General features: G+C 38.9%; 1 protein-coding gene across 4 annotated transcripts in view; it reads left to right on the forward strand.

The window, feature by feature from the left end:
• The window catches only part of LOC124621896 (NADH-cytochrome b5 reductase 2), a 38,868-nt gene extending 33,696 nt beyond the window's left edge, over positions 1–5,172 (forward strand). For all 4 annotated transcript variants that reach the window (XM_047147380.1, XM_047147378.1, XM_047147381.1 and 1 more), the window contains one exon: positions 3,560–5,172. In XM_047147380.1, coding sequence (XP_047003336.1) covers positions 3,560–3,732 — 173 coding nt within the window. In that variant the 3' untranslated portion in view covers positions 3,733–5,172. The remainder of the gene's footprint in view (positions 1–3,559) is intronic.
• Positions 5,173–21,111: the final 15,939 nt, after the last annotated feature.

The following is a 21,111-nucleotide window of genomic DNA, read 5'->3' on the forward strand; positions in this document are numbered from 1 at the left end:
ACATTAGTTGACGAAACTGCTCCGGAGACGCGCTAAACGTGCTTACGAGCCAAATGAAGGCTCGCCCATACGGTATACGGGCGCCGTCACGCGACGACAGGGCTGGCGCGCCCGTATGGCATACGGGCACCGTGCTGTAAGTGTTAATAGTGTGCTTCTCAAAGACTCCAGAAGCTTGTAAGGAGGATATCTGCACTCTATCTTTCTCTGTCTTGGCAAAAGCCTTAATCAGTTTGTCACAAACATTACTATATCTGCACTTTTTTGCAAGTATTTTATGTACATTGGATCATAGAATTGCTCCCTCATCTGCTCTTAACCTGACTCTCAGGTGTAGATGAATTCAAATCTGTTACCTTGATCATATTCTGCTGAATGAAACTGATGCCACCCCCATGTGTAATCCCCATCTTCAACACCATATAGTCCTTATGTGAATTTTTTGGCACCATATTATTTGCCCTTTCCATAAAGAACATTTCTAATGAACATTTAATGTAGGCTTTCATTTGTAGTTGATGTTTTGAATTTAACTTAAATTTATTGCTCATTTCTCGTAAATGTTTCACCACATTTGTGGATCCTTATTACGAATCTGAAACAGCTGGCTGCTTTGCAAAATGTTCCCTCCAAGCTAAGGCTTTAATGAAACTAAATTGAGTGATAGCATTTTAAATATTAGCAACAACGAAAGAATTAAGTACATGTATTGTGAAATAGTTGACAAATTCTCTCTCTCTCTCTCTCTCTCTCTCTCTCTCTCACACACACGACCCATTAGTGTACGTAAACAGACCTACTGCAAATGTAACTGACCTGTGGGGTATTTCTACTCCAGGTTGCTACACATACATATTCCCAATAACTCAACACAAAACGGTCTTCTGCTTGTAATTAACTGTTTGAACAGATTATCTCTCTTAGAATGTAAGAGATACTGAAATGTGTGCACCAAGTGGTCTAAAACTTTCGTTACAGTTTCTTCACATTAATAATTTCTTCAAGAGAACTAGTACTATTTTTTATTGGGTAGAATGTGTGTCTCATGATTGCATACACAGGACTAGGAATATCTGATACAACATAGGACCCTGGATAGAAACCTCTGGATTACCATGCCTGGATTCTCAAATTGACAATTCCCATTGCTATTTTGGTGGAGAATGATCTGTTGAACATTTCTTACTGGCATACAGAAGATTGAAAACCCAAATATGATGTACCAACGATTTCATAATATTTTAACTTTTGAATGGTGATTTCATCATTCATACAGTTGAAATCCTTAACTCAGTCTCAGTAGTAAGAAGTTCAAATTTATCGGTGCTAATATATTGTGTGGACTGTTCATAAAGTCTTTCTCAAAATCCAAACTTCTTTTCACTGAGAATTTTTTTTCTGTTATAAATACAGTGTGTACATAATGTCAAGGAACACTTTCAGTTACTTATTGTGCAAGAACCAAACATTATACAGATATCATACATATGTCATTTTGAAGAGAAATCCTGAAAGTAGTGGTTTTTTTTTCCATGTTTACCGTCACAGCATACTTTAGTAATTTACTGATAACCAGCGCTAGTTGCAAACATGGCGAGTTCAGGTGCAGAGCGAGCTGTTTCATGGAATGGCCTCCCTGATCACCAGATCTCACTCCATGTGAATTTTTTCTGTGGGGTCACATTAAAGATCTGATGTATGTACCGCCTCTACCACGTGATGTAGCAGAGCTCCGGGAGAGAATACGGGAAGATGCTGCTACAGTTGATGATGCCATGCTGAGATGGGTATGGCAAGAATTCGATTCTTGTATTGATGTCTGCCAGGTCACTCATGCTTCACACATTGAATGTTTGTGTGTGTGTGTGTGTGTGTGTGTGTGTGTGTGTGTGTGTGTGTGAAGAAAAAAAAAAAAAAAAAAAAAAAAAAACAACAACTTAGAGTTCTCTTCAAAATACAATATGTGTGACATATGTACAATGTTTAGTTCTTGTGCAAGTGTTCCCAGAATTTATGAACACCCTGTATTTAAAAAGTCTATGCTACATTACTTTTCAAACAGTTTAAAAGCTTAGTAATGAAATGGGATGATACTGCTCTTGTGAAGTTGTTCCACAGCAGAGTTTAATCTGTCTGAAAACTACCACTACAAAAAGATTCAGTAAATAAGTCACTTTTTCTTTTACATGTGATTCTATTGCAAGCAATAGAAAATTGATTTTGATGATAGTTGTCAATACTAACCTTCTTTTGGAAGATGTAAGATACAACTAAATTTTATTCAAATTTATTGGGGACAGTCTTATCATAAACTTTAGATTACTCAATAAGAATGTGTTGAAGTCGAAATCTGATGCAGCGAAAGTAAATTAAGGGGTTAAAAACTGGGAAATATCTGTAATGAGCCCGTCATTCACCTTTAAAGTACTTTTCTTTGTTTTTTCTTTTTCCCCCCCTGCATATTATTGTCAATAATTATCTGGCAGATTTGAGAGACATTGATAACTTAAAACACGGGTGCCCAAACGTTTCCTTTGACAGAACACTTTCAGAACCCTAGTACTTTGATTGAACATCTTATTTATTTTAAAGGTTAATACAATTTTTTAAAAATATGAAAAAGTTGTTTACTCGGTACTTGCTTCAACTTTGAGTCATAACTAATAACATAGAAATCATAATACAATTAAAAAAAAAACAGCATTGTCAGAATGTTGGAGTAAAAAAAAATAACTGTTATTAATAGATTTTTTGCAAAACCTCTTACTAACTTCCCATACAATACAGTTTGGGAAACTGTGGGTCAAAACAAATGTGTCAAACTGTGTCTTGAACCCAAAACTAGCTTTTCACACTCCGTTAATGCATTTGGGACAAGAAAAAGTTCAACTTTACCAATGGCTCATATAATCAACAACAGATGCTCATAGAATGTGTGTTTTTTATCTAAGTGATGAGTCTAATGCTGTAATTAAGTTCATCTCCCACTGTTCTGATTCTACAGTAGCTGCTAATTTTCTACATTGTGGTATAACCACTGTGGAATTTGGAGGAATGGAGAGCATATAATTGAAAGTTGGGAAGAGTCCACGAATTGTGCTTAGGTGGCCCAGACAGTACTGCATGTTAAAGGCAGATACGTGGGTTGAAGATCTGTTCTGGCACACCGTTTTAGTGAGTCTCGTTTAACGGACACAGTTTAAGCTTGTCTTCATGTAACAAACCACCATTTCCACTGAAAATCTCCATTCAGTGCATATTAATATTTCACAGTTGAAATTAGATATTACTTCAACAGCGGGACTTGCGTGTTGAAGAGAGATCTTGGCACTGTTACTTATATCTTTGCTTTTGTATTGTTAATTATAATGTTTCAAAGCACTTGATGCAGTTTGTTGTGTACAAGACCAACTGTGTTTTCTTGTTGTTTGTATGGAACTTTCCAAGATGTGAGGATTCCTTTAATCTAGCATTTTATAATTTGTAGCGCACACAAATTTTATTTTGTGAACATATTATAACTGAAATTCTTGACATTCTGGTTTTTAATTTTTTTTAGGTTGGAAATACAGTACTGGATTTGTATCAGCAGAAATGATAAAGGAACATCTTTTCCCACCAGCTTCAGACACCTTGGTGTTAATGTGTGGACCCCCTCCTATGATCAATTTTGCTTGTGTGCCAAATCTTGATAAACTAGGATATGATCCTAAATTGAGATTTGCCTACTAAGTAAATTTACAGTAGGGTAATGTGTTTTTGGAATCCGAATTTGTTAGGTAAACATCTTCATATGAATGGAATTATAATAATAGTTTTATAGTGAGATTGTTTAGCAAGATTATGGGTAAGGCAGTTTATGCTGCCACCTATAATAGTGTAGTTCGTTTTGTATAAGAGTATATCATCATGTCATATCAGATGTGATCATTTTTTTGTATGTTTTTGCCAATGTGTTTAATGCCTAGAAAGTTGGTGCTTAAAAATCCAAAGTCACAAGGTTGATAAATGTATCTTTACCATTCCCTGGAGTGCTCTCCAACTCAGGATATACATATTCCAGCACTGTGTGATATGATTTTTATATAGATATAAAGTAAATGATGGCATTCATCCCATTTTAGACATAGGGATTTGCATTTACTTAGGATTAGGAAATGTGTTGGATGACTCTTTGTGAGACAGCTTGTATGTTGGCTTGTAATATGCTGTTAGGTACACTTCGGTGTGAGATGCAAAGACATTCGGTGTGAGATGCAAAGACATTGTCTTTGTCTTGTATGCTTTATAGTGATTAGTTCGCCATTACATGTTGTTCATAATAACTGTTGCTGACCAAAAAAGTTTGCTGCCAGTGTCATATAATGGAATGTTGTTATGGATTTGTGTGAAAGCAGATTTTGCTCCTTGCATTTCTCGGATAGACATTAAACAAGTTAAAGATAAATTACATGATTTAGTGACATAGCTGTACATATTAATCATCTTCAAAATGTTTTACTTTGGTGTAGATGCTTTGGATTAAAGATCTTGGTTCTTGCTGCCAACAAATAAATATATCATATTTTTAGATATATAATAAACATGTGCTATACCCAGGAAAATCGTACAGCTTTCTGTAAAGCGTTCAAACTTTACTTTAAAAAAGGTATGTGATCTTAGGGTAGTTTATTGCCCAGTAGAATCAAATTTGCTAATTTGTGTTCTTATGGCAGTGCTAGTGAAGACAGTATAAATTTATATCACCTAAGTAAAAAACAGCACAATAGTTAGGCATGTTCTGAAAGAGCTTTACATTTGTTGATGTACAGTTAGTACTAGAATATACTTGAATTGTCATTAACAACTGATGTGAATCTAGAACAGTCAGTGATGCAACATTTATTGGCTGCTATTTTAGCACTTATGGCATTAGAAAATTAAATATAAATGATATGTCTAACTTTCGAGACCACCAATCCAGGTCACTAAATACATTGAACACTTAGAACAATAAGAGAGACCTGCTGTCTTAAGAGATTTTGACAGTATTATTCAAGTAACTGGCTTTCACCTTTTCATTTTAATGTGATTAGATTGAAAACAAGTAATTATTTTAGGTTATTCTTGTAATTAATGTAAATCGAAACATGCACAATAGTTTTTGAAACAGTAAAACAGTTGTGAATTCTTCTTGTGAAACTTTATTTGCCATTGTTTGTGTACGACAGCATTATTTCATTAAAATCTGTTGGTTCAGATTATTTGGCATTTCTCTCATGAATGCCACACAACTGATTGTTCTGAAATATACAGATGAATGTTACTTGACACAGTGTGTGAGGCAAACTGGTAAGTTTGTACTTGTATACGGTATGTTCATTTTATAAGGATACATTTTTTATATTCATAATTATATATCAATGCTTCTCTCCTGCACAGGTTTTTGTAACTAGATTACATTATGTCTTTTATTTATGCATTGAATGTGAGAACAACACTGAAATAGACACACGTTTCAGTTGCTTTCTGTTTGTTTACTGCTTCTTGCAGACTTCTTCCATATGTCATCACTACCAGTCTTTCACAAATTTACAAAAATATAAGTTTCATTATGAATGCTAGCAGCTATACAGCATTAAGACTGGTGCAGAATAATACAAATTTTGGCTGTAGGAAACAATTTTTAGTACAAGAAGGAAAATAATGTTGTTACAGCCACCAACAGGGTATTTAAAAGTTTGCTGTGACAGGTGCTTGAATAATTAAAATTCTATGCTAAAATCCCCCCCCCCCATCCCCTCCCTCCCTCCCTCCCCTCTTTATCAGATTCACAGGACATATCATTCCAGAGATGTTAAAAGCATTTTTTACACATTTCATGTAACTTGACTCCTTTCATGAACATGTGAGTTTCAACGAAACATCAGCAGACTCATTATGCAAGTATTGTAAAATTGTGTGAAATGTCAGCAAAGAAAAATCTCGAAAAATAATTTGCAAATGTGTATTATGTTTAGAGTTCCTTTGCTTGTGATATGATGAATTAATTACATAATTCTTCGTTTGGCATTGTCCACATGATTGAACTAAAAAATGTATTTGGAGTAGTTTGTATGGCAAAGTTACTGAAGATTTTTGGTGTACAAACTTTACAGACAGCACAATTATTTGAATCTCATTTACAGTGTTAAGAAAGTACACCACAGAAGGTTTCTATTATGTCCAGCATCATTAATCTTATAAGTTCAGTTTTGTGCGACAGTAGTGTTCTTAAAAATAAAATCGTGTATGTAATTTCATGGCACTTCTGTTTTCCTTGTTTAATGCTGGTCTGTATTTAAAAGTAATGCTTCACTTTGGCTGGCATTTATTTTTGTATAGATAGATATTTATATGGATTTATTATTTTTGGAGACAGAGTGCAAATAAATTTAAAGAAATTGTTATGTATCATGAGTGGAAGTACAGAATTGGCTAGGTTTATCCTAGTAATTCAATATTATTCAGTTTCTCCTTAAATGATGCAATTACTGGCAGTGCAAAAAACGGCCTAACCTCAACATCAAGAGTAAAAGTTTCCCTCCAACTCCAAATTATTCTATACAGTCCACATATTGTTTGGTAAAAAGTTACACCAGTTTAAGCATTGGGTTTGGAGGAGGAGGAGGAGGAGGGGGGGGGGGGGTGGGAGAAGAAGTTGAGGACATTATTTTTTTAGCAGTTTTTCTTAAAAATTTTGAAAACTATGCAGTTTAATGTGAAAAGTGCCATATACATTAATAATCTACATTAAATTGTGAACAAAAATGGTCCTGATCATAAAATTGCGAAAGTGAGCTGTTTAAAGATTTTAAACATGGCTGCAACAGCAACTGTTGAAAATCTTCACAGTAAATGATAACAGCCTAACAGTTCCAGGATAAAGATTTATTGAAATCCTTGACCACAGTTTCGGTATATCTAAATATACCTTCATCAGAAGCAAAATACACCTGAACAGGAAGATACCGTCATTAGCAAAAACTTAGGGCCATAACAGAGAAAGAAAAAAACACTTATAGCTTAAGTAACCATAAAATTACCAAAGTATTACAAGCACAAAACTTTTAGTCACTTATGAAAATCACATCCTGCATTGGAGATACATATAACAATCGTGCCAAAGGCGTTGTCAGTAGCTAAAACATTATCTCCATTTATACGACGTAATTAGGAACAGAAGGTCGATGCGAACACAACATAGCAATAGTACCTCGCCTGTGAACTAGCGTGAAGAGGGTGTGGACACCCTAGGGCAAACAGTTTCACCGAGAGAGGACACTTGTGGTATGTGCGAGACACTCATGCACATTAAAACCCATGGATACTTACCTGTGTCCTAGTGTCAAGCAGATGAAGCTTACGCTAAGGAACACATCTAACGAGAGAGGGCACTAGTGTTATGCGCGAGAGTCTAGCATAACTTAGATACATATTAGCGAAAGCAACCAAAATGTTACAGTAAAACGAAACTATCTGTCGTCATGAATAAACATAACACTCATTTAACCACAGATACTCATCGAAAGCCTCGAACAGCAAACATCAAAATACATAAAATCCCAACAAGACAGGAAAGGTGCATCCCACCAGCATCAACAGCCAAGGAAACTAACTTCTGGTCAGCCAGACTTTATTACATTACAGCAAGGAGGGGTTTGAAACTATCCAAAAAAAAATTTGTTTGTAAGCTGCACCTGTTCATTAAGACTAAAACCATATTTTTGAGACAGATGCTTGAAAATCTCTAATTCCTTGAGCAGGTCCAGTTTGTAACCCTTACTTCGTGTGGGAATTCTATGTCCTCCAGTTTACGTGGCATTTGCTGTAAGAGCCATAGATGTTCAGCAAACGTGGAATTATACATGTTTTCCCCATTTTTACGTAGCATGTGTTCTTTATATCTTACTTTTAATGGGTCTACCTGTCTGTCCAATGTAATAGTTTGGGCAGTCGTTACAAGTAATTTTGTAAACTCCGGATTTAGTGCCAAGTTCTTCCCATGCCCCATTAGTATGAATCACTCTTTGTTTCAAACTATTATTTACAGAAAAGGCAACTCTGTAACCGTATTGCTTCTGTAGAAGTTCCTGATCTTGTATGATACGTTCCCCAAAAATGGAATAGAAATAAAGTTATTACCCTCACACAGTTTACAGTCTGTGGTACTTTCCCATGGTCAAACAAGCCTATGAACACCCATTCTGCCCTTTTCTGTACACATTCAATCCAGTGGACCAATTTCAACTGAACTTGGTACACGTAACACTAATTGTCTGGAAAGAATCTCTGTGGCTGTAAGAACGACCTACCTATCAGAGGTGTGGAGATGGCATTGGGAGTGAAAAAGCAGTGTGACCTATAACATGCTAATATCCATAATTTATGCATCTAGTATTTGAGAATGAGAGCACCTAGTGACATGCAGCAAACTTTACACACAATTTCAAACCTTTACAAAACTTTTCCGCAGACAACCCCCACAAAATGATGAAAATTAAGTAGTTTATCACTTATTATAAAAGGTGTACAACTTTGCTCCCGCTGTTTGCTGATAGGTGGTGACACCGATAAGTAGTGATTGAAAGAAACAGATTGCAGATGTCAGGCAGTTAGCTTGGACCACTGTCAACATAACCTTATTCAAACATTATTCGATTTGTGTTTGCGTCACAAAGTTGTTCTTGATTGAAAATGTCAGTTTACGAGCCTAATTCTTGTCTTTTGCAGGAGGTGTTACTGTTTTGTTTCAATATGCAGAAAACAGCGACTGAATCTCATCGAATGCTCTCAAGTATGTATGGTAAGGGCGCTATTAGTGAAAGAACGTGTTGTGAGTGGGTGAGTGGTTTCAATGCTTCAAGAATTGTGATTTTAATGTCGTAGACGAGCATATGGTGCACACTTTCTGTCCAATATGCCATGGCACATTGGCTAGGAATCTGATAAACCCAGCTTTCTGTAAATTGAGGTCATATTTGATGCTTCCTAGTAATGCCTGTGTTTATTGGGCCGATAAAAGGCAGCTCTTTTCTCGGTGCTTTTTCAGTATGTGCTGAATAGCGCACCAGTGTACACTAAAAAGGCACTGGTTGCCTCTTTCTCCCATACTTTGTCCACCTCAATAGGTTATACTCTAGTGGAAGGGCACAAAGTGCAACAAATCTATTCCAAGTTTTTGGAACACAGTTCTGAGGTGTTCCAGTTTCTGGAGAAGACTCTCTGTATCTAAGATGGTGCACATTCTATGCTGCCCTCTTCTCTTCTCTTGACCATGATATCAAAGAATGGCAGTCTTGCTTTTGCCACGGTCTCCATAGTGAATTGGATGTTGGGATGAATAGAGTTTAGATGTGCGAGGAAGTCACGGAGTTTGTCCCGTCAATGGAGCCAGATGACTTGAGGGGTTCTTCTTCAGTGTTCCACACACAAATTTGCAACAAGTGAGTGTGCTGCCTATTGTGACCCCCCTCCCCCCCCCCCCCCTCCATTTGTTCATAATACTGCAGACAAATTCATGGAGGTCAAGACATGCCTGAAAAGGTCAATGGTCAGAGATACATGAAACCTTTGCTGGAGAAATGGCATGCTAGGCAAACTTTGACAAGTGTGAGGCAGTTCTGTTTACACATACACAGTAACAACTGCACAAACACCAATACTGCAGACAAATTCATGGAGGTCAAGACATGCCTGAAAAGGTCAATGGTCAGAAATTTGACAGGGATTGTTTTATCCTCGCCCTTTCCAGGCACCCTTAACAGCACAAAACCCAATACTACCAAATTATAAGCACTCATAACAGTCATTCACTTGATATGGATGCATACTTGTCACTTCTTTGCATGTTAGAGGAAGACAATGGAAAATTACCTCCAAGTCTTTGCCATGAGTGATAATGTGGGATTCCTACATCTGCTCCCCTACAATCATTCTCTGAGCAAGGGGCTAGTGGCTTAATGACCTCATCCACACACTGTTATGCTGGTTTTCTGGCGCACTTGTATTCTTGTACACTCATATTTCACAAACAGAAGTTTCAATATTGACATTCAGGACAAACAATCATCATTACACAGTGAAACTTCCTAGCAGATTAAAACTGTGTGCCGGACCGAGACTCGAACTCGGGACCTATTGCCTTTCGCGGGCAAGTGCTCTACCAACTGAGCTACCCAAGCACGACTCACACCCCGTCCTCACAGCTTCCTTTCTTTCAGGAGTGCTGGTTCGCAGGAGAGCTTCTGTAAAGTTTGGAAGGTAGGAGATGAGGTACTGGCAGAAGTAAAGCTGTGAGGACGGGGCGTGAGTTGTGCTTGGGTAGATCAGTTGGTAGAGCACCTTCCCGCGAAAGGCAATAGGTCCCGAGTTCGAGTCTCGGTCCGGCACACAGTTTTAATCTGCCAGGAAGTTTCATATCGGCGCACACTCCGCTGCAGAGTGAAAATCTCATTATTACTCAGTATTCAATCCAGAGTACTGAAAGCCATAATCCTGTGTTTAACTTCTACAGCAATGATACTCCAGCTACTTATAACATAGTTATCATTTATGGGCATCCTAGTGCAGGACTGGAAACCACCAAATGTTGACTCATGACCACAGACAGCACTGAGATACATGAAACCTTTGCTGGAGAAATGGCATGCTAGGCAAACTTTGACAAGTGTGAGGCAGTTCTGTTTACACATACACAGTAACAACTGCACAAACACCAATACTGCAGACAAATTACACTACACTGTGAGAACATCAGATATCTCAGTGTGTGGCTGGACAGGAAACTCACATGGGAGGACCAATAAAACACACCACTAACAAAGCACACACGAGGCTCAAACAGCTGTACCCTGTGGTTAACAGGAAAATGACATATGTAGCTCCTGTCTGGGCTTATGCAACGCCAAAATGTCTGTGCCACCTGCAGGCCATATAGGACAAGGCATTACAAGTCATAAGCATTGCCCCAAGATAAACACATGCTGTGGACTTACATAATGAATTATGCTTCAGTGTTCTCATGGAGGTATTAAAAAAACTCGCCACATGACTGTACAAAAACTTGAGACACTTGCACAACTTTTAATACTAAATCTGGAGAACTAACAACATGACGACTGGTAAAACACTTTTCCTTGTTATTGTTGTGGTTTTCAGTTCAGAGACTAGTTTGATGCAGCTCTCCATGCTACTCTATCCTGTGCAAGCTTCATCATCTCCCAGTACCTACTGCAACCTACATCCTTCTGAATCTGTTTAGTGTATTCATCTTTTGGTCTCCCTCTATGATTTTTACCCTCCACGCTGCCCTCCAATACTAAATTGGTGATCCCTTGATGCCTCAGAATATGCCCTACCAACCAATCCCTTCTAATCAAGTTGTGCCACAAATTTCTCTTCTCTCCAATTCTATTCAATACCTGCTCATTAGTTATGTGATCTACCCATCTAACCTTCAGCATTCTTCTGTAGCACCACATTTCGGAAGCTTCTATTCTCTTTTTGTCTAAACTATTTATCGTCCATGTTTCACTTCCATACATGGCTACACTCCGTACAAATACTTTCAGAAAAGACTTCCTGACACTTAAATCTATACTCGATGTTAACAAATTTCTCTTCAGAAATGCTTTCCTTGCCATTGCCAGTCTACGTTTTATATCCTCTCTACTTTGACCATCATCAGTTATTTTGCTCCCCAAATAGCAAAACTCATTTACTACTTTGAGCGTCTAATTTCCTAATCTAATTCCCGCAGCATCACCCTATTTAATTTGACTACATTCCATTATCCTCGTTTTGCTTTTGTTGATGTTCATCTTGTATCCTCCTTTCAAGACGCTGTCCATTCCGTTCAGCTGCTCTTCCAGGTCCTTCGCTGTCTCTGACAGAATTACAATGTCGTCGGCGAACCTCAAAGTTTTTATTTCTTCTCCATGGATTTTAATTCCTACTCGGAATTTCTCTTTTGTTTCTTATACTGCTTGCTCAATATACAGATTGAATAACATTGGAGATAGGCTACAACCCTGTCTCACACCCTTCCCAACCACTGCTTCCCTTTCATGTCCCTCGACTCTTTATAACTGCCATCTGGTTTCTGTAGAAATTGTAAATAGCATTTCGCTCTCTGTATTTTACCCCTGCCACCTTCAGGATTTGAAAGAGAGTATTCCAGTCAACACTGTCAAAAGCTTTCTCTAAGTCTACAAATGCTAGAAACGTAGGTTTGCCTTTCCTTAATCTTTCTTCTAAGATAAGTCGTAGGGTCAGTATTGCCTCAGGTGTTCCAACATTTCTATGGAATCCAAACTGATCTTCCACGAGGTCGGCTTCTACCAATTTTTCCATTCATCTGTAAAGAATTCATGTTAGTTCGGTAATTTTCACATCTGTCAACACCTGCTTTCTTTGGGATTGGAATTATTATATTCTTCCTGAAGTCTGAGGGAATTTCGCCTGACTCATCCATATTGCTCACCAGATGGTAGAGTTTTGTTAGGCCTGGCTCTCCCAAGGCTGTCAGAAGTTCTAATGGAATGTTGTCTACTCCTGGGGCCTTGTTTCGACTCAGGTCTTTCAATGCTCTGTCAAACTCTTCATGCAGTATCATATCTCCCATTTCATCTTCATCTATGTCCTCTTCCATTTCCCTAATATTGTCCTCATCATCACCACCCCTGTATAGACCCTCTATATACTCCTTCCACCTTCCCTTCTTTGCTTAGAACTGGGTTTCCATCTGAGCTCTTGATATTCATGCAGGTGGTTCTCTTTTCTCCAAAGGTCTCTCTAATTTTCCTGTACGCAGTATCTACCTTACCCCTTGTGAGATAGGCCTCTACATCCTTACATTTTTCCTCTAGCTATCCCTGCTTAACCATTTTGCACTTCTTGTTGATCTCATTTTTGATACGTTTGTATTCCTTTTTGCGTGCTTCATTTACTGCATTTTTATATTTTCTCCTTTCATCAATTAAATTCAATATCTCTTCTGTTACCCAAGGATTTCCATTAGCCCTCGTCTTTTTATCAACTTGCTCCTCTGCTACCTACACTATTTCATCTCTCAAAGCTACCCATTCTTCTTCTACTGTATTTCTTTTCCCCATTCTTGTCAATTGTTCCCTAATGCTCTACCTGAAGCTCTCTACAACCTCTGGTTCTTTCAGTTTATCCAGGTCCCATTTCCCCAGATTTCCACCTTTTTGCAGTTTCTTTAGTTTTAATCTACAGTTCATAACCGATAGATTGTGGTCAGAGTCCACATCTGCCCCTGGAAATGTCTTAAAATTTAAAACCTGGTTCCTGAATCTCTGTATTGCCATTATATAATCTATCTGAGACCTTCCAATATCTCCATGCTTATTCCATGTATACAACCTTCTTTTATGATTCTTGAACCAAATGTTAGCTATGATTAAGTTATGCTCTGTGCAAAATTCTACCAGGCGGCTTCCTCTTTCATTCCTTACTCCCATTCCATATTCACCTACTACGTTTCCTTCTCTTCCTTTTCCTACTATAGAGTTCCAGTCACCCATGACTATTAAATTTTCGTCCCCCTTCACTATCTGAATAATTTCTTTTATCTCATCATACATTTCATCAATCTCTTCATCTGTGGAGCTAGTTGGCATATAAACTTGTACTTCTGTGCTAGGCATGGGTTTTTCGTATCTACCTTGGCCACAATAATGCGTTCACTATGCTGTTTGTAGTAGCTTACCTGCATTCCTATTTTCCTATTCATTATTAAACGTACTCCTACATTACCCCTATTTGATTTTGTATTTATAACCGTGTATTCACCTGACCGGAAGTGTTGCTGCTCCTGCCACCAAACTTCACTAACTCCCACTATATCTAACTTTAACCTATCCATTTGCCTTTTTAAATTCTCTAACTTATCTGCCCGATTAAGGGATCTGACATTCCACGCTCCAATCCGTAGAACACCAGTTTTCTTTCTCCTGATAACGTCCTCCTCAGTAGTCTCTGCCCGGAGATCCGAATGGGGGACTATTTTACCTCCGCAATATTTTACCCAAGAGGAGGTCATTATCATTTAACCATACAGTAAAGCTGTGTGCCCTCAGGAAAAGTCACGGCTGTAGTTTCCCCTTGCTTTCTGCTGTTCGCAGTGTGAGCACAGCAAGGCCGTTTTGGTTAGTGTTATAGGGCCAGATCAGTCAATCATCCAGACTGTTGCTCCTGCAACCACTGAAAAGGCTGCTGCCCCTCCTCAGGAACAACATGTTTGTCCGGCCTCTCAACAGATACCCCTCCGTTGTGGTTGCACCTACGGTACGGCTCTCTGTATCGCTGAGGCACGCAAGACTCCCCACCAACGGCAAGGTCCATGGTTCGTGGGGGGCGGGGCACTTTTCCTTAGGGACTGTTGACTAATTATAGGTGTGCTTAGTTTAAACCTCCTATAAGTAGTTAACTTTTCCTTGGGGACTGTTAACTACTTATAGGAGGTTTAAACTAAGCACACATGCGACCTCTGTATCACGACAATTCTGACTAACACTGACAACTGCGTCCATACAGCCTAGTAACTAGCAGAAACAGGGAAGCTAAAAATATGAAATACAAATAAACCCCACATGACACTACCCAATGAGATGCCTATTTTATGATCAAATTGACCTCTCCAAGGACAACTTTGGCAAGTTACTGGTACACTGATGTTATAGCTGATGTAGCACATTTCATCTGTGTTCAATTACAGTGGTAACATCTCTCTACCAATATTTCTTAACAACCATGTGTGAACTGTCATTAATGGCACAAATCTGCCCGTTGTCTTACACCTTGTCCTAACTGTGGCAGAGATTTTTTCTCTATGGTGCTTGCCCTGACACTTATTTCCGTCTGCCCTTAAAACAGCTACCCTCAAGTCGCTTTATGTCTACTGTCTTCTGAATGTGACTGTATTAGTGAGTGGTCACACCCAGACATATGTACAGCATCACAGTTCTGCATCCTATGATTTCTCGATTGGCATCCTAACCCTTTTCACAGAAGTGACTGTAGAACTTCTTGTGTTGGTCACTATACTAGTTTGGATGTGGAGAGGCTCCACTTCACTTACCCAGGAGGTCAGTTCATCAGTGCACCTGACAATAGTGACATATCTGATCACCAAGATATTGTGCCTATTGGACACTATGAATCAGCAGTACACCTTCAGACTATTCAATCAACAGATACTCCTGGAGAAACTGAAGAATCACAGAATGCACCGAGTCATTCTTAATGGAAAGGAATCTTCAGGCACAACAGTAATTTTTGGCATACCATTAGGGAGTGTTACCTCGTTAGAGTATTTGACTGTTTTTTGGAAATTGTCTTAAATGATTAATTATGTCCTTTTATGCTCCTAACATGTTTTTTCTCCTTTTTTCTGCTGAATTTCAGTATCCTTTTAGAAAAATGGAAATGAAATCCAAATAATTTGAAAGACTGCTAAAATCCTCCATTAGAGTCTTGTGATACCTGTGACATCACTGGCTAGCTCACTGCTCCTGCTGTCATAATTCTAATTCACAGTGATGTCTTGTTTTGGAATTTACATTTCGGAAAATGGTGTGTTGCACCATACTGTACAAATACACCTATAAAAACCCCAGAAAAGATGTTTTTGAGTGTTTCGGAGAAAGAGAAGGCGCATAAAATGTGATTGCACTGTACTGGCAAATTACTGCCACGTCGATGCACAATTTCACTAACTTAGCTAAAAATGGGTTGCATTGTGAAGTTAATATTTACTTACCTCAGATATATGCTCTTCCACTGTTACAACAAAGGACAGTGCCATTGAATGAAACTAAACTCCTGGTGAAATCGTTTTATCCAACTACATCTTAATTATTCAGGAGTTCAGTCCTTAGAGTGGTAGACCATTGAATTTTATGAGATGATGCCCATAGATCTGATTCAAATCTACGCCAAAAGAACATTGTAACTTATTTGTAAAAGACTTGACAGTCCTCTCATATGAAAATCAAATCACAATTACAAATCTTCACTACCTCAATCAGAAACACAATATTATTGTTTTCCTCGCTATTTACACGTACTTCCATCTGCAGTCACTGATCACACATGCCATGTTCAAAAAGATATTTTCTAGTTAATGTGATTCACACACTTTCGATTTTACCAGAAACAATGTTTTAATCCCAGTACTGTCCAGCTAGAGTCCTTATGTGATGTCAGTGCAGCTTGGAGTTCTTGTATGGTGTGCAGATTGCCTTCACAGGCCTTTCCCTTCAGTGTAACCCATAGAAAGTATCCCGGTGGAGCCAATTCGGGTGAACATGGAGGCCAGAGTCCTCGAAAGATGATACGGACACTGAAGATGTCCTTTAAAAAATTCATTGCTTTGTGAGCAGTATGTGCAGTTACCCCATCCTGTTGGGTCCAGGCATTCTCAATCTTGTCCTCATTCAGTTCAACTAGGAAGGGCTTCCGAATGCAGGTGCAATATCATTCTGCAATTATAGTGTAATGAAAGAAGATCGGCCCAATGATGCGTTTATGAGTCATTGTGCACCAAACACCAGCCTTTTGATCATACAATGGGGACACCTTAAATTCATGCGGATTCTCCGTAGTCACGTAACTGGAGAGGTCAAACCGCATCTCATTCGTGAGAAACATCAAGAATCACCTCACCATTGTCCTGCAGGAAGGACAGAAACCAGTCACAAAAGCTCACACTCACCAGGCGATTGGTGTCTCTCAATTCTTCCGCAATCGATATTTTGTATTGATACGTGGACAGTGACGTCGGGAGAATCTGATGTGGAACATACGGACATGAGAGCCTGCTGAGCTAGTTGGCTAACCAATTACTTTGGACTTTGCAGCACCATGTCTTGCACTTCCTTTGGGTGTGGACGTGGCTGGCCTGCCTGATTTGGAGTATTATGAATGCTTCTGGTCTTTCAAAACTTGGTGATGAGGTTCTGTACTGCATTGTGGTTAGGCATCTTCATTCCCGAGCACTTTGCTGCAAATGCAGATTCTACTGCTGTGGTAAAGTCGTCTCCATTGTCTAACACATGCTCTATAAGAACATTCTTAGTTCAATCATCAGCATGATGAACTGGATCACAATGACATCACAAAAGACTTTTGTCTTCAATCAAACCGAACATGTGAACAAATAAAAATACCTGCTCAAATATGGTTTAAATATGTTAAACAATGGAAAATGTATTAATAATTGACAGTCATTACTTAGCACGCCACAACATGGCATTGCTTAGTTACTTTCTGAACACCCGGTAAAATCAGTTATTGCTAATGCCATTTTAAACTTTTAAAAACACACAACCTTTGCAGGTTTTGAACATTTGACCGTAGGGCTAGTTACTGGCCCATCCGACCGGTTATCCTGCTAGTTTGCGGTAAATGACGCACAATGATATCTCCAATGGTGAGATGACAAGATCTTTATTCGTTAATTTGAGAATTAATACAGGATGTCTTTTAGATGCAAGCGAATAAGTGACTTGTTGACAGGTTATTCAGGAACTAAGTATGACAAAGGTACTTAAGAACAAACATGGAGAAAACAAGGACGTGTAAAATAAAATACTTGTGGCGTGACACGTTGGTGATGCACTCGTGAACTGAACTGCACTGCACTGCACTGAACTGTGCTGTGCTGCTAATTGTGGTCGCCACAATCATGGCACCTTGTTTGTTGGCAGTCTGATGCGCTATCTGTTGCAGTACCGACCGTCTGCTGTATGCAGTAACTCTGATGAGTCTTCAACAGAGGAAATCGGCACTAAGTTTTGCCAAGAATAATTTTATTGTGGTTTGGATCGTAGCTCATGACTGATAGTCGACAATCTAGTTATAATATATGGACCTATTTGCAAAAGTTCTACAGTTCCTTGGTTTTGACCGAGTTTAATGATGTTGCGGAGAGCAGGGTAAAGAATGTCCGTTGTTGCACATATATCGCTGCTCTAAATGGGTGTAACATAAACACATCAATTTCCTCAAGGTTTCCACTGTCAGCGTTCACAGAATTCCCTTCTATTGTCACTTAAAAAGTTATAATAGTATTTTCCACTCCTAAATAGCTAAACCGTTTACAGAAAATGTACATAAAAACCTCGTAACTTCAGCTAGCTCTCCTATAGCACACGTATAGCTTCACCTTACTCCTTGTCTGTGACCTCACCAGAACATCAGCCAATAACTGAGCATTTTCGATCACATGACTACAGCTTGATATCTAATGATTTTTAAGCTTTAATTACATAAAAATAACATATTTTTTGAGAATATTGACTGTAAATGCTATTTAAATGTCACAATCAATCAAAGTAACAACAATCTAAACCATATTTTTAACACAAGAGAATAGCCTATTGAAAAGTCAAAGTAGTCCCATACTGAGGGAATGAGTATAGGGGATCAGATGCAGGAATCATACATTGCTACTTGTAGTATGGACTACTCATGTTCAGGACATAGTGGAGGTGATCTGTCATTGTCTTCCTCTGACCTGTCATAAAATTTCACATGCAGATGTGAGTTGCAGATACCCATGGTCAGTGCTTGCAATGTATAGTGTCGGGTTTTGTACTGTTACAGATGCAGGGAAGCCATAGTGTTAAACTCAATACAGACACCTGGCCTACTCATCTTGAATGAATTTGTTTTGATGTTCTTTACCTCATGTATTAATTTAAATGAACAGTTTTAGAACACTCTGAATGTATAAATAATATCAAAGTTCTACGAGATTGTTTGTGGATGATCCTGTTGTATACAGGGAAGTTACAATGCTAGGATATTGTAGTGAAATGCATGAAGACCTACAGACGATCAATTTTTAGCACAGAGGTTGAGGGGTTAATCCTCAACCTAAACAGATGTAACATATTGCATTTTAAGTAGGTAGAAAGACCTATTGTTGTGTAATTACATGATTGCTGAGCAAACACAGGAAGCAGCCAGATCTATTCAGTTTTCGGGAGAATGTGTATGGAGAGATTTAAAATGCAACAGCCACATAAAACTTAGTAAACTTGCGTATGACTGATACCTGAGCACTGTTCGTTCATATGGTACCATACTCATATCAGATAGGAATGGAAGAAGAAATAGAGAAGATCTAAAGAAGAGTGGCATATTTAATCAAAGATTCATTTACAAAGAGCAAAAACATCATGTAGGTATTTGTCCAACTCCAGTGGCAGATGCTATGAGAGGGACATTGTGCATTAGCATGTGGTTTGCTGTTAAAATTCTGAACGTGCACATTCCCAGAAGACTAACCAATATATTGTTTTCTCTTTTGTATATCTCATGAAATGGCCATGAAAGTAGAGAAATTTCAACTCACACATTTGTTTACTAACAATTTTTCTTTTGCCCAGCTGCAACAGGAGGCGGGGAAATGTCAGTAATACTCAAAAGTATCCTGCACCACTTATCAGATAAACTGTGAAGTATACATGTAGGTGTAGTAGCAGGGGTAGCCTCTCTTTGTTTACTGATGTGCCCTGTCTCAGAAATATCAACGACAGAAACATTCTCTCCATCTAGCATAAGTGAGATTTGTGGGTTGATAGATTCATGTGGGTGTATTATTTTCTTTTCTCCTGTGGATATACCGAGCGAGGTGGCGCAGTGGTTAGCACACTGGACTCGCATTCAGGAGGACGATGGTTCAATCCCGTCTCCAGCCATCCTGATTTAGGTTTTCCGTGATTTCCCTAAATCGTTTCAGGCAAATGCCGGTATGGTTCCTTTGAAAGCGCACGACCGATTTCCTTCCCAATCCTTCCCTAACCTGAGCTTGCGCTCCGTCTCTAATGACCTCGTTGTCGACGGGACGTTAAACACTAATCACCACCACCACCACCACCACCATCTCCCGTGGATAGGCTTCTCCATCCTTGACCCCCTCAGATGTCACAAACTTCCTCGTGTGATCTTTGAGCTATAATGTGTTTTACTGACGTACTGTGGTGCACACGTGGTGACCTCTGGTAGAGTTGCAACCTGATTTTCTTATATTGTTAATCAAGTCAGTTAATGACTGCACATTCTGTGCATAGCTGAATTATGTGACCTGATGATGGCTGTAAAGCCGAAGCTGGTTGTTATCTGTTCAATACTGTGAGTCATATGGTTTGTTATAGTGACAACAAATTCTTGGGATGTTGTGCAAGCCAACATCATCATATTTTCATCGACATGTTTGTGCAAGCACATCAGGGCCATATCAAGAGCCTGGCAAGATAGGATCCGCCAAGGGCACAGGTGCAGAGAGAGTGCAAAAACTGAGTAGAAAAATGTAAGAAAATCGGTTTAAGAATTAACCAGAAGAGAGATGAGAGTTCTCCTAATCATCATGTCACTATCTTCTGGCTCTGAGGAAGAGCCTTTTTCCTTGACTCAAAGTGCATGCTGTTGCCACAGTGTCACTTCTACAGTTTCCATTCATCCTAGTACACTGCGTAACAAATGCTAAGGAAAAACTGACACTTGTTAAGGAACAACTGTCACAGAGCAACCGAGAATTTCTAGGTAACGCCCGACCAGTGGTCATAGAAGGAAATGTAGAGGGTAGGACATGTTAATTGCCGTGAAGTCTGTGCACAAACGCTCTGTATGCATTCAACGGTTCATGCAGTATGGTGTTTGATGAAGGTTGTGGTGAAATCGATTAGTGGGAGATTCTGTGTGGTACAGCCACATGTCTGCAAGACATAATTTGAGCGCTTACAATCGTGGATGAGCAGCTGCATGGCCTGAAGGTGGTCAAAGTGTCACTACTGTTGCCACAGTAATGGGTGTGTTCAAAAGTGTCATCTTGAGTTTTAAAAAGGTCACTGGAGGTGAAAATGCTATGTGAAAGAATGCCAGTGGCCGTAGATGGACCATTACACTGCCTAGTGATGAAAAGGCAATGACATCTCACTCCTAGGCAGAGTTTTAAAAAGGTCACTGGAGGTGAAAATGCTATGTGAAAGAATGCCAGTGGCCGTAGATGGACCATTACACTGCCTAGTGATGAAAAGGCAATGACGTCTCACTCCTAGGCAG

This window comes from Schistocerca americana, chromosome 7 (genome assembly GCF_021461395.2).
Source record: "Schistocerca americana isolate TAMUIC-IGC-003095 chromosome 7, iqSchAmer2.1, whole genome shotgun sequence".
Classification (NCBI taxonomy): domain Eukaryota; kingdom Metazoa; phylum Arthropoda; class Insecta; order Orthoptera; family Acrididae; genus Schistocerca; species Schistocerca americana.